Source organism: Papaver somniferum, chromosome 11 (genome assembly GCF_003573695.1).
Source record: "Papaver somniferum cultivar HN1 chromosome 11, ASM357369v1, whole genome shotgun sequence".
Classification (NCBI taxonomy): domain Eukaryota; kingdom Viridiplantae; phylum Streptophyta; class Magnoliopsida; order Ranunculales; family Papaveraceae; genus Papaver; species Papaver somniferum.
The window spans coordinates 35,972,066-35,987,052 of NC_039368.1; the positions used below are offsets into that span (position 1 = coordinate 35,972,066).

Sequence of the window (14,987 nt, forward strand, 5' to 3'; positions counted from 1 at the left end):
TTCATATGCCGTTTGGGGAGATGACGATTACTCCGGATGATATGAGGAAAATTCTTAGTCTCAATGACCATGGTGTAGCTGTCAAGTATAACTACACAAAGCAGTTAAGTTGGCCACAACTTTATGAACTCTGTCAGAAATGTCTTGGTTGGGATAAAGCGATAGCGTACATTGAGTTCAACAGATGCTTTCATACAAAACTAGGCAGCATGAGTCAGTTGGTGAAGATGTTCGCAGGCACAAAGGAGAAAGAAGATAAAGGACCGTTAAGTGATGCCGAAGTGGAAGCCGCTGCCACCGCCTATCTCTTGTGTGTATTAGAATGTGATATATTCCCCAATGACAGTGAAAACCGAGTAGCCTCCAACCTTCTACAACTATTGGATCCCCTCTATAAGGTCGCAGACTAATCTTGGAGCACGGCATGCCTTGCATTCTTGATGAAAGATTTGAGGAATGCGTCGAGGCTTAAAACTAGCCAAATTTCCAGGAACGTGAGTCTATTGCAGGTATTGTCTCAACTCTATTAATCCATTGATCGGTATGTTTTTTGTTGTTCAACTAATGTAAGAATCAATTTTTAATACTTGGTTCGACATCTATGTAGACATGGATTTATGACCGCTACTCTGGTCTAAAATTGGCAGCAGAGATCCCGGATTGGAAGAAAGATATAGCGAGAAGAATAAAGTACAAGTTCAAGGACAAAGGACCAGCAGTTGGTTAGTTTGAGGGAGAAACTAGACGCGATGAAGGCCTCGGAAGTATGTTTTGGTCCATACAAGGAAGACCGAGCTAGTGGACATCTAGCGGGTCGTTCCAAGTTGGGTCACTATTTTGGACCGTTGTGGCACCATATAGGTTATGTGATGTACAATGGCTCTAGGGTGATGCGACAACATGGTCATTTACAAGGAGTACCATGGCACCACATACATGGTAAGTTCAAGTTGGACGTGGAGCATAGCGAGTCTAACCAGGACGCCATCAAGGTAGTTTACTCCAGTACACCATTTATTATTGAGCAATGGGATAGGATGATGGACTTCATGGTGAACACTAGGAGAGCTACCAACCGCGGTGATGAACATGCTCCAGGCTATATGGAGTGGTACCGGAAGCATTCCCATTTTCGTGTAATCCGTGAGCTTAAAGCAAAGACGACCTCGACGGCTTCTATTTACAAGTGTATCATCATACAAAAACCACCAGGTTATGATAAACTGGTGCGTATTATTATATCTTTTCCCTTTAATATTATGACTCATTTTTTTAAGGTAAACTCCATTTGATGTTATGTAAATTAAAAAAAACAGGTGAATAGGTTCAAGACTTTGTCCAAATGGTGCACTGACTGCATAACGGCTGGAGTGCATGTGCCAATTGAGAAGATAAAAAAGCACAGAGAGATTATTGATAATGTTGATAATGCAGAGTATGCAACTGAGTTTGGGGAGAAAGTGACGAAGAACCAGCCCAAGAAAAATACATCAAAGACAAACAAAAGATCTCAGGCTTCTTCAAGTTCTCTTGCTGAAGGAAATATTGAGGGAGATGAAGGTGATGCTGGTGATAATCCAGGTCGTCCGAGTCGTGCTAAGCATTCTAAAACTTTAGCTAAGAACACTCAGAAGAAAACTAGGTGTTAACATGGTGTTCGATGTTATGGATTATGTTGTTTTAACAGTTTCTTTAGGATTATGGTGTTTTAAATACTTGTTTTGGATTATATGTTCTTAAGTTTATGGGATATGAATGTATTTTGAGTTATGTTTATTACTTGATTATCTGAAACTGCTGAACTTTTTCCAATAGTCGGAGCTTAAATATCAACCTTATCTACCGATTCTGGTAAATTTTCAAACAGAAGTGTGCAGAATCGATAGTAACATTATCTATCTTAACTACCGATTCTGGTGAATTTTTCAAATATTTGTCAGACAGGTGCACAATCGGAGGTAAATTTTCATAGTTTTATGTCCGATTATGGTGGTTTCGTTTCAAAGTTTTTCTGTATCAAAAAACCCTTATAATCGGACACAACATTTTCTCCTTGACTACCGATTAACGTGGGGTTTAAAATCGGTAGTTTTGGCGACCTTCATATCCTACCGATTATGTTAGTTCCCATAACAATTCATATTGACAACAAAACATTACAGGTTCTTTCCAAACCATGAAAAGTTTAACAGAATCAACCGAGTAATCATAATGCAAATTAAATAAAGCATGGAGTGCATAAACTGACAATGCATGAGTTTATTAAACAAAGACTTTTGTAAAAGAACCAACAATGATATCCAAAAACTTGAGATTTTTTCTAATTTCATTTTTGGGGCAACTTCATAATCGGGAGAAAAGTTAACTCCTAGTCTACCGATTATTTTGATTCCCAAATTCTAAAACTTGTGTTTTTTTTTCCAATTTCAATTTTGGGGCAACTTCATAATCGGGAACTCTAGTATGATATTACAGCCGATTATGCACACCGACACTCGAATATGAGATTAGCTACCAATTATGTACACATAGTCTATTGATTATGAGATTAGCTACCGTTTGTGTACACCAACACTACCGATTACGAAATTAACACCGATTATGGGGCTCGTAGCAAAAAAAAAAAGGCAGACCAAAATAAACTATCGATTGTAGTTTTATTTACCGATTGTGGGGGATATATTTGCCATTTCAAAAAAACAGAGATAAGGGATAGCTTCATTTTAGGTTTGGGTGATCCTATTTTTCCTTATTAGTCGCCCATAATTCTTTCACGGTCACCCCTAATGACGCGAGGTTAATTTATATTACTTGTATTTACATTTTTTGATTCCACCCTTTGGAGGTATAATATCCTGGGAGGTAGAAGAAGTTCCTTGTACAAGGTTAATACTTAATACGCATCTGGATGGATTATACTGACATCACAGTGCACTTTGACAAAAAAATGGAACTTACTGTTTACAACCTAGACAAAATGAAGATGTCATCTGATATTTAAAGTTGAACATTTGTTGACAAAACTTGAATCTTATATCCATTTTATTGTACAGTGTCTCAATGTGGTACCAAAGTGTTGTATCTTAATTGCATTGATGACTGGGTCAGTAGGTTGTAGATGCCATAGCGAAAAAAGAAGTTAAGTACCAAATACTCGAGTCTGAAAAAAGTTAGATGGAATGGCTATCCAAACATTTCCACAACTGAGAGCACGGGCAATTACTAAACCGTAGGAGTGGACCATGGGCATCTTACTATGTAGAGTACACCTTCTCTTTAATGAGTTCGACAACAATTCTGTAGTCCCATGAAATACCACAACATGTTAAACTTGAAAATGAAGATGAAATGCTGAAAAAATGTAAAATGGACACAAGAATTTTTTACATGGTTCGATCAATGTGATCTACATCCATGGTTCTTCACCATGATTGTTAGAATTACATGAGTATTACATTTAGAATCTCCATTAATGAGTTTTTGGTAGAACTCTAGTCTAGTTTTAGGTGATGGGGGAAGAGGATGAGAATACCAAAGATAAGGATGACCTCTATTTCTCTCTCCTGTCTTTCTTTTTATATGTGTTACATAGTGGATGACAACTAATAGATAATGGAGTACAGCTAATATTTCCTTTAATGTTGTTGTGCTCCTTTAATATTGTCGTGCTCCTTTTATATGCATAAATGATGCGCGCTAAGGAAATACATAAATGACGCACACTCTTAAAATGGATAAATAACGCACGCTCTATTAAAGTGTTGTGCGATATTTTACCCCTACAAATTCACTTATAATATGTGCAGTTCGAACCATTGGAGACATACAATTTATACACACATATTATTGACATATTTTTCAATGACATATAACAGCAATATGAAGGTGACGGGGAAACTCAAACCCTCTGTAGGTATGGGAGCATGACGAGGAACTACACTGCACGATACTCGGGACATTGTAAGTGTGGCGAAACAACTTCAACATCTAAAGATAGATGGGACACCCTTCGAGAGAGTTGATGAATCAGTAGAGGATTTGGATTAACGAGGCGGCACATGGAGGATCGAAACCTTATTCAGATCAGACATTTAGATTCATTTTTTTTTATTTTCATGAACATCTAGATTTATTTGGGAATTTTGTTGGTCTTTTAACTGTCTTTTTGGTTTTGTTCATGTTTTTAGAATGCACAAATAATTTTTGAATAATAGTTTTCGATCCCTTAGTTGTTTCCAGATACTTGCAAAAACGTTGATAAATCTAAAAAATTTCATATCAGTTTCGAGCTTCAATGAAAATGCAAAACATTATCTAATACTTAAGAAAAAAAATCAAGAAACACAAGTATAAACAGGAAGGGTTAGACAGTGATTTGTGAGAACATATTTTACTTCAACAAAATTATCACTGGAAATGGCTATCCATGGTCAATTCATCCCTTTTCACTAAATGTAAATATGTTGTTAAAAAACACGATAACATCAATTAAAATATAAATTTTGACCCGAAATTGTATACATTTTGGATAAACGGATAAAGTAACAATCAAGCTCCGACGACTGTTATGGCCCCACCTTAAAATAGTGTGGAATAACGGCACGAGTTAGTCACTTCATTTATTTTTTTTGACTTTAAAAGATTGATGTATTAAGAAAAAGGTAAAAAGCCCAGTTAACTGAGCCCCCAAAATATTTACAAAGATGCAAATTATCTACCGTCCAAAACCACTTTCCAATGAGTGATTAAGTCCCGGAAAGTAAAAAATTTGAATATCTTTTGTTTATCTCCCCAAACATATATGAGGTGTTTAATCTCTAAGATTATTTCTGTTTCATTCTTGTGTCTTTGCGTTGTCATAACCCTGCTATTCCTTTTATTCCATAGTGCCCAAGAGATTGCAAAAATTAACAAAGGCCATACCTTTCTTCCCCTGTTTCTTCCTCTTCTATTTTTCCAGGCTTGTAGCTGCATTTTCAGAGTCCCAGATTGAACCCATTTGATGTTATAGCCTCCTAAGAAATAACTTCAGACTTTGTGTGAATACTTACAATGTAGTAGCAGGTGGTTTACTGATTCAGAATGTGCATTACAGAGAGAGCACGTTACATTCTGAATCTAACATCCCCTCCTCAATAGATTATCTGTTGTTGCAATGGAGTTTTGAACAGCAGTCCACATAAAAAATTGCACTTTAGGAGGCACAGATTGAATCCACATGCAAGAGAAAGGAACATCATTTGGTGTAGCAGGAAGTTGTTGTATGAGCCATTTATAACAAGTTCTGTTGTTGAAACCTCCAGATGAAGTGCATATCAGTTCGTCTTCTTCATCATCTTCGAGAGTTGGTGGAGTCCCTAGAAACTCAAACATCTGGAGCATCTGAGACATTTCTGGTTGATGAAGATTTCTCATAAGCTTTATATCCCATGTATTATTTTTGATCATATCCCTGACAGAAGCATTTTTTGCTGAAGCTAGTTTATATATGAGAGGGGAATCTTGTTTTTAAAGTTTGAGTTCCAGCCCAAATATCTTCCCAAAAAGACACTGATTTCCTTGAGATTTTGATTGTGGATAACTGCTCAATTACTTCTCTTTGTTTCTGGATATTCTCCCACATTCCTCTTCCTTGAGGTTTACTAGTATGTTTAGCCCATATAGCTTCAGATTTAGTGTGCATTTTTTCCTGTATAATTCTTCTCCAAAGTTGTTTCTTCTCTTTTGAGAACCTCCAAGACCATTGAGGCTTACAATATCTCACTACTATAAAGCGAGGCTTACAATATCTCACTTTATACCGACATTACTTATGTAGTGAATAAGGTAAGTCGGTTCATGCATAGACCCACGCGTACACATTTTGCAGTGGTTAAAGCTTCGGTATCTTAAAGGCACACTCGGCCATGGTATATGCTTTTGGAGTAGTTCTTCCTTGCAGTTTAAATCCTTTTCTGACGCTGATTGGGGTGGTGATCCCGATACTTCACGGTCTACTACTGGTCACTGTATTTACTTGGGTTGAAATCTAATCTCCCTGGGTTCTAAAAAGTAACCAACTGTTTCTACCTATCTTGCTGTCAGTCCTATTCAGCATTCACGCTCTAAGCATATCCAGATCGACTATCATTTTGTACGAGAAAGAATCATTAGCAGGTTTCCTTAAGATATATCATTAGCAGGTTTCCTTAAGATATGTTCTATACCTACTGTGCAGCAAATCGCCGACATGTTTACCAAGAGTTTATCAGCAAGCTTTCGCGTTGCTTACCACCGTGTACAGATTGAGGGGGGTGTAAGATAGTATTGTATGTCTATGTGTGGTCCGTATGTGTCGGGGTTTCTATGTGACTCATGTACATAATACTTGTTATAAATACAAACCTCATAACCCTACAAGGGTCAAGAGAGCCTTCTGTTCACCAACACACAACTAAGCCATACAAACAGAGAAGCATACCAAGTTGCTGATGGCTAGCAACTTTCAAAAAACATTTAGTGCAAGGCCACATACATCTGGGAGTTCACTTGCCCTACTTGTATTTTATAGATTGTAACAAGTGAGCAGAATGGAACGACTGAAAACATAACAACTGAAAGGAACACTACAAAACAGAAGGCCTCTTGGGACGGCAAAAAAACGTCCCAAGAGGTATTAGGGACGGTTTATGTACCGTCCCCTGTTCCACCGTCACTAATACTATTTGGCCATGTTTTCTTTTTGGGACGGACATATTTTAGCCTTGATTTAAATATTTTATGACTATTAGGGACGGTCAGGCCATCACCGTCCCAAATATCCTTCTTTAGGGACGGTTTTTTCAAAACTGGCCGTCCTTAGAAGCCTTCTTTTTTATAGTGGAAATATCAAATTGCAGTAACTTACCTTCTTCTGAAGGAAATTCAGACGCTCCCCACTTTTCCCATTGTGTGAGAGTTCAGATTCTTTCTTTCTCAAAAATCCGAACTAACTTGAGAACACTTCCGTCTGACCTTAGGAAAAGTTCGGACTCTAGGCTCCCCCTCAACAAAGATCACACGACGTCGTTGTTCAAGTGTTCGACGGGACCCTACAGGATATTCTTTAAGTGCCTTCGCTTTCTTTTTCTCTTCTAACTTCTTCAGTAACTCTTTAATCTGCTGATTCTTGGTCATATTTTCCTCAATTTCCTCCTGCTTCATTTGGCAATAAACATAAAATCATCCAAAACAAACGCAAGTCAGATATAAATGAACAAAAATTCACAAGCCATAATGTAAACTCATCTTTTAAGACCAGATTAGGCGATAACCTTGTTTACTAAGTCCTTGCTAACAGGCAACACATCTACAGGTTCTGCGCATTGCAAAATACTATGTTCCCAAATACGGTCGCTTGGAGTTGGATCCAACGCGGTCATTAATGGATTGAAAAACTGAGAAACCTCTTCTTGTCTCCACACATGCAGGATAACGATATCACTCATATGAATGTTGTCCTTAAATGTACACTCGGTGATCCCTTCTCTAGACAGACCTTCCTTCAGTTTCAGTCCATCAACAAGCTCTTTATCTGCAGCCTGACAAACAACAAAACAATTGGAAACACAGCAAACAAGTCAAAGGACTACTGGATCTCAAGAAACGGTAAAAGAGCTCAATACAAGCAAAATAGCTGTGGACCATATTGATATTGCATGACATAAATGTGCATGCTTATGTTGGTGAATGGATCACCAGATACACATCAAAGAAACAAAAAAACTCACTAACAACCAATACAGAAGAGATGAATTTGTTTCCATCCTTGGCTCACTAACCTTTTTGATTTTCCCCAGAATACCACTGTTAGTCAGGATTCTTTGATTTTTAAACCTATCAATTACAAGATCTGATGTAAACATGCCCTTAATAAAAGCAGTCATATTGATGATCTTGAGAGGAGTTCCGACCCGCTTGCATTTCTTGAGTATCTTCGCGGCATGGTTACAATCAAGTACAACAGCAGTTGCTAAAATCCGAAACGCTGCCTGAGGATTCAAGTGCAAGCAAGTCAGCGATTTTTTTTTTTATGTGCGAGGCATTGACCAAATCAATTATGGTTAAGCAAAATATCATAATGATAAGGTAGACACAGTAATATGTTTCAACATCGAAAGCTGCATATGCTCCAGTTTATTTCCAGTCAAGGCAGTCTGGGAAGCAATAAAATTAAAGTTTTCTCAAGCAGATGCCCTCAAGGAATCAAGGATAAGCAACATGTGCTTAACCACATGGTTCTTTAGGTTAAAAGGGAATATATGCATCTGACCTTGTGATCTGCCAAACTCTGAACAACGACAACTTCAGTATTGGGAGGGGCACGAGGGCCCCAAAATATTGCACGACACTCCATGTCTTCGGGGGTGTCATCAAGCATTTGAAGTCTTCCATGGCTGTCTTCCATGGCATATATAGGGCTTGTCTGGTACCGCTTCCAACCAATTGAAACAATGATAATATCTCTGGTTTTCAACAGTTTCTTATGCCAACTATGGCGCTTAAGTGTCACCTGGAAGAACAATACAGAATACATCATGATGCTGATCAGAATAGACATAGCATCTCCCCTTTCGGCTGTTACAGAATGCATAATTAACAATACAAACATACTTGGTGGCAGTAAATAAAACTTAGATATGGCATGACAACCTGAACATATCCAGCATATTCTTCTTCAGACCCGATACCTCCAACAAGAATAGGATGAGATCGATCAAAACTTTTAACCATCTCAAAGGGAACGTCTCGGACCTCCAATTTCAGGTAAGACCCTGTCTTGAATATTTCCTTGCCTCGAAATCTCTTCTTTTTGTGAGTACACCGTAAAGGGAAAGGATCCCGTAAGCTTGTTACCCCGTATAGAGGGAAATCACCAACACCAGCGATGTGAACCTGTTATTATAAAACTTGCCAGTCTGTATATTAGTGGAACAAAATGCAAGCAACAAATCTCATGGTCCAAGAAGTGAAAACAACCGGTACGTATATAACCAGCATAAAAATGGGTCAAGAATGGATAAAACAAGAGTGTGTTCCCTATGCGTGATAGGAATTATTAGGTTTGCAATTACGTACTGCAAAGATTCTCTTTTCTACATGAGAGCGTCCAGGACTCTTAACAGCTTCCCTTGCTTTCAGCATAGAGGAAGGAACAGAAATATTCCATCAGAACTAACCTTGAAATTCAGCAAATCTTCACCATATACTTTCACACACAACATATGGTTCATGTTTCACGAGTGCCATTTTATAATCTAAATCTCTGTAAGCTTTTTTGTTCTCATTACATTATTATTTGCATGACCTCTAAGTAAAAGCTAGAGAAGGCGTGCACTGAGCATTGGTTATATACATTCTTCCCAATCTAACAAGCCTGCATAAGTTCAGAAAATATGTCGAAAACTATAAACTACGGAAGATGGCTTTAGATTGAAACATGTATTGCAAGATGATAAACAATATGTGACGTAGGAGTATGCTAAGGAATATCAATTGGATTTGCTACCATCAACATGACAGACAACCAAATCATACACAATATAGCATGGTATTTGACAACATGACAAGACAAGACGAATGTGTACAATAAGAGTTACCTAGGTAAACGAAGTACCTTAGTTCCTTTATTGATATCACAACCTCGAAGGTAACCACACAGAATTATGTCTCTATCGCATTTTTCATCCTTGTCCACTCTTTCTAGAGCAGTAACATCTTCAAAACATTTTACCAGAACATAAGGATGGGCAGCTCGCCATGACAAAGGGTGAAAATCCATAACTGATATGAAGCTTGCTAGTTCGCTAATTTCATGCATCCGGTACCTGTTAATTGTAGACTGGATAAGAAACTGTGATGGATATCTTCTAAATACTGTGCTTTTAGTGTTTTTCTTTTGCCGAGTCTATTGAATTTATATCTTGGCTAAACTAATCACAAAATGTGAAATGGTATAAAAATGGATATGAATTATATCAAGATACTTTGTATAGTCATCCAAGAAACTTACATTCCCTGATCAACACCGGATAAGCAGAAAAGTGATGGTACTTCAGATATTTCGGCACAGAAATGATCCATGAGACAATGTTTGGTTTTTAATAGTTTGTCAGCATTGTTAAAGCCATCAAGATATGTAAGCACCCCCATAATCTTTGGAATACCGTGAACTTTTAAAATGTTGAGAAACTCAAATGTTTCGTGCAGTGAACAAAAGCCTTTTGCAATCAGATAAACAATAACTAGTATTTGAACATACAACCACAAAGAGTATATTGTTTCTTTGGCAGAAAAAACTGTGTTTATTTCCCCATACAATGAACAACGACGGAGACTTGTGTAACAACGATAGTGATAAGTGCACCGGTTGGCAGACAGGGTATACAGTGGAAGAGTCGGACAAGGTGAGATATAAATAAAAAAGGCGGACATGTCTCATATACACATATTTACATGTGTCAGTAATTATAAGCTATTATACTTGGCCCTTTTCAGGTTCAGTTATACTTAGCCCTTTCAGGTTCTAGAGTTCATAAGCAGAAAGCAAGACATTAACATTGAACAGCATATGTTCCAGACACAGAGGCCGTAAGCGGAAGAGAAGAAACGAGACCTGAACACAGCTATGCAATTGTTATTTGTAAGCACCCACTAAAGTTTCCGAAAGTATCACACACCACAGTCCATGCGGGTTACAAGGTTAACGGGAAGGGAAGTACGTAGATACACTTGTGAATGGAAAAACAACGATAACGTCAGACAAATTTTGAAGTGCCAAAACCCTAAATTTGGGGTATCACCAAGTGGACTGTAACACACTAATTCAGAGAGAAGGGCCGAAAATAAAGGTTTAACAAACAGACAAACCATAAACCATCTTATTGGATGAAGAATCCCGAGGGGTGTGCATGAAAAAATGGAAGAAGCTAAATAGCTTGGTATACCACTGTATAAAAAGATACGGAATCAGAAACTCCTTGGACCAAGCCTTAGTAGCCAGGAGCGGGAGCATGGTCGGGAACAAGAATCGTAAAATGCCTTAAAAATCAAATTTGAGCGTAAATTAGACTATTAAGTTTCTAAATCTTTAATCCGGAAATAAGACAAAAGGCTAAAAAGGTTAGAAATTGTGGGTCTTTAAACTGTACTGTGATTAATGTAAAAGAACTACGAGACGAAAGATATGAATGGATTCAATGGAAGATGAAAAGAGTGCTGCTGATCATGAGGGTTTAAAAGGTGCAGACACACACTTAAGAACTGTATATAGACTTCTATATTTACAGAGGTTGCTGCTTGGAATTTCCTGAGCTGCGGTAAATCGTGTAGGAAGCTGATGTGGAAAGCCGGTCCAGCAGGATAAACATATAATTTATATTAGGTGATGACACATATCATGTACAGAGACTTGAGGATATGAAAATAACTAGATAGAGATATGAGGATATACACAGTTAGAACAATCAGTAGATGAAGATACAAAGATCTGAGAATATATACACTTAGTAGATAAAAATATATGAGAATATACTCATGAGAATCTACCCACTTAGTAGATAAAGATATGAAGAATTGAAGATATGAGAATATACTGTGAAACGTTTCTCACTCTATGGGAGCGCAGCTTAGGAGCGCGCTCCCATCACGATTCTCACTGAGGAGCGCAAACTCGCCGTTCTCAGTGAGATCGGCAACCACTTCTCACGTTCCTGGCTACTAAGGACCAAGCCAAACTTTATTATTAAACCATGAAAACGGACAGATATCTTTATTGAGCATGTGGATTTCCAAAATGAAGTGGGAGGGGATGGTTTCTGATGAGAAGCAAATCTGCATTGTTAAGCCAATTGGATTAGAAAATTGCCTATTGGCAATTTCTCTCAACTGGTGACATCAATCACACTTGTTCCAGTCTCTAGATTCTCTCGGAATCTAAAATAGATAGGGATAAGAAACCAGAAAAGAAACATCAAATTTCAGGACAGATATGTAAGTTGCACTCCATATTCTCAAAAAGAAAATACAGGGAAATAAATGCTAGACTAGACTGGTTTTAGTATCATGTAAATGCAAAGAACATCAAAACTATTGTCCTCAAAATCATTGCTAGCGGAAAGATTATTGACTTACAAGAAGAGAATTCATTCTGAATTTTCACAAATATGAAACCCCAAATTTTGATATAAAGATAATTGTGAATTACCATTTCAAACCCCAAATTTTGCATCAATCACAAATATCACTGCATCAGCGTACTTTGCAGCATCAATCATGCCACTAACATTATTTGGACACTCCACAAACTGTACCACAAGCGAGCGCATATAATATAACAGCTATACCTAACAAGACCGTATAGTCATCTGGGGGGCCTCGGACGACAGCTCCAAAGCAGTTAGAGTAATAATTAAATAGAGATTTAATCAACGAGGATTTCCCAACCTACATCGGAGAAAATTGAAAACAATTGCAGTTTCATCTTTCAATCAGCAAACGCAGTGAGAGACTAAACCCAATTTTCATTACCTTGGGAGGTCCATGGACTACAATAATATAGGGAGGTTGTTGTTTTTCTTCTTCAATCCTATGATAAATAGAAGCTGGATCTTCGACATGTAGTATGTTGTTATCATCATCGCATTTGCTCTCCTTCTTAGTCGTTATATATACTTTCACATGTTCTAAACCCGGTACAATAATTCTATCTTCTCGTTGATTATCAGAAGAAGATGATGAACCAACAACCATGTTCATTTAAAACCCTAACAAACAGCAGGAAGGAGTACAAGAATGGCGTTTCTCTCTCTACAAAGTGAAAACTACAGGGAGACCCATTCTCCCAGACTTTTCTACTAAGAAACTCATGCTCAGAAAAACACAGGCGCGCACCCATTTTCTGGAAGAAAATTATTCTCAAACCCATAATTTCTGAAATTATGTTTCGGTCTTTTTTTTTTTTCTTCTTCTTCTTCTTCTTCTTCTCAGATTCGTATCTCTCTACAACTTTCTTTCCTATCTATCGACGGAGTCCAAAATCTCGATTGAGATTAGAAATTGCAGCAACCAAGTTGGGTCCGTTTGTCAACTGGATTGGGTGTATTCAAGGGTTCGTTTGTGATTCGAATCATCTACAGTTGAGGTAATGTTTGAGAGGAAGAAGTTAGGGTCTGATCTGTTGATGTAATTGATTATGAATGAAGTTTTAGAAGATCAGATAAGGAATTTGGTGAAGTTGCAAAACTGAAATCAACAAAGAAAAGGGGATCTGGGACTGATTGATTAAATGGGTTTTGGTGGTTGTGTTCGAAGAATCGGGAGCTCGAGATGATGTAGAAGTTTGGGTTGTATTTTAACTCAAGAGAGCCAGGAAAGAAGAATTTCTTACATCCCCTCTTTTCTCTGTCCAAGAGATGTTGTTGCTGTGGCTGATTGTGACAGTAAATGATGATGAATGAGTCTAGTTTATAATTCCTGGAAGAAGTGGAGTTATTGGGCTGTGTTGAATGTGAAATTGCAGGAATTGGAGAGCTGAAGGAGATGGTTTCTCAACATACAACAACACCATCAGGTAGCATATATCAACTGTTCGACAGAAAAGCTGAACCACCATCTTATTACCACCTAGTTCGCAGCTGTTACAATGGTTGCTGCTATGGGCATTGTTGATTATCTGGGTCGTGTAAGAAGAGGAGAAGAAACAAATGTTGTTGCAGATGTTTGTGTGGGTGCTGTGTGATGTTGCCGTGGGTTTGAAACCAGCAAGATATCGAAGGATACATGTTGTCTATGAGGATTTGGTACAGTTCTGGCAGCGAGAAAAGAAGGAAGAAAAGGGTGCAGAGTGATTCACAAATTTGGTTAGTGCTGTGGAAGATTTGGTCAAGGCTAAACAACAAGAACATAACCAGCTGCAGCTGCTTGACCGCACCGTTTCCTTGCTAGTTTGTTGTGCGTTTGTGGGATGAGTACAAGGGTTGTTTGCAGCGGATATGGCGTTAATTAGAAACCAGTAGGGTGAGCTAACCTGTTATGCATCTACAAAATTTGTTGCATAACTTGTTATGCAGTCCAAAAAACGGTTGCATAGCACGTTATGCATCAACTTTTTCGTCACTATTGAAACCAACAAAAACAAAGACTGCACAACTTGTCATGCACCTACAATAATATCTGCATAATGTCGTGAAAATTGATGCATAACCTGTTATGCATCCGAAAATATGGCTGCATAATGCATTATACATCGAGAAATTTGTTACACAATCTTTTATGCATCGAGAAAATAGATGCATAACCTGTTATGCATCCGAAAATATGTTTGCATAATGCATTATGCATCAATTTTTTATGTACGCACTAAAATCAACCAAAACAATGGCTACATAACTTGTTATAGATGCATAAATTTGTTATGCAGATGCATAATTTGTTATGCAGTCGAGAAAATGGTTGCATAATTCGTTATGCGTCTGCAGAATGTGTTATGCATCTTTTTTGGTGGCTGTATAATGGTTATGTAGTCAGTTTTCGAAATTTTGCCTAAAAATGATGACCACCTCCGATTTTTTCGTGAAAAACAAAAATTTAATATTGTTGTTTGTACTCGTTGCGTAGCTCTCTTAAAAATATTTCCAACGATATAAAATTTGTAAAATTCCAAGGCGCGGATTTTTAGATATGTTATATCCAAGTTGCGTTGCCAATTATACCCCTGATGCATAACCCGTCATGCGGATGCATAATCCGTCATGCATACATTTTTAATAATTTCATATAATTATGGGTGTCACGGTACCTAAAATTAATTGTGGGCCTGAGAATGAGAATATTTTTTTTTTTGGGGTCTCCCCCTAATTCTCCCTTAATAAAACAAAGAACGATTTTTTGGGACTACCCAAAAAATGGGGGACTACTCTCAAGTTTTTGGGGTGGTTATTAGTAGTAATTTTCAATCACCCTTTAATGAT

At 37.7% G+C, this 14,987-nt stretch overlaps 1 protein-coding gene across 4 annotated transcripts; it reads right to left on the reverse strand.

Annotated features, from left to right (window-relative positions):
- Positions 1–4,622: 4,622 nt before the first annotated feature.
- On the reverse strand, positions 4,623–12,893 carry LOC113322990 (ribosome biogenesis protein bms1-like). Of its 4 annotated transcripts, XM_026571205.1 has the most exons (9): positions 12,547–12,893; positions 12,224–12,462; positions 10,031–10,070; positions 9,635–9,845; positions 8,671–8,913; positions 8,291–8,530; positions 7,800–8,009; positions 7,293–7,559; positions 4,623–7,176 (listed from the first exon to the last, which is right to left on the reverse strand). In XM_026571205.1, coding segments are annotated over exons 3-9 (1,395 nt in total). In that variant the 5' UTR covers positions 10,033–10,070; positions 12,224–12,462; positions 12,547–12,893; the 3' UTR covers positions 4,623–6,954. The 4 variants fall into 4 exon arrangements, with proteins under 4 accessions (XP_026426990.1, XP_026426989.1, XP_026426988.1 ...); XM_026571204.1 differs by lacking the exons at positions 10,031–10,070; positions 12,224–12,462 and having other exon boundaries at positions 4,623–7,173; XM_026571203.1 differs by lacking the exons at positions 10,031–10,070; positions 12,224–12,462.
- Between the last annotated feature and the right edge of the window lie 2,094 nt (positions 12,894–14,987).

Coding starts and splice junctions, on each gene's coding strand:
- LOC113322990 (XM_026571203.1), bottom strand. Junction 8,914..9,634: donor ATATCAATAAAGGAACTAAG/GTACTTCGTTTA, acceptor TTATAATAACAG/GTTCACATCGCTGGTGTTGG. Junction 7,560..7,799: donor TTCTGGGGAAAATCAAAAAG/GTTAGTGAGCCA, acceptor GTTGTTTGTCAG/GCTGCAGATAAAGAGCTTGT.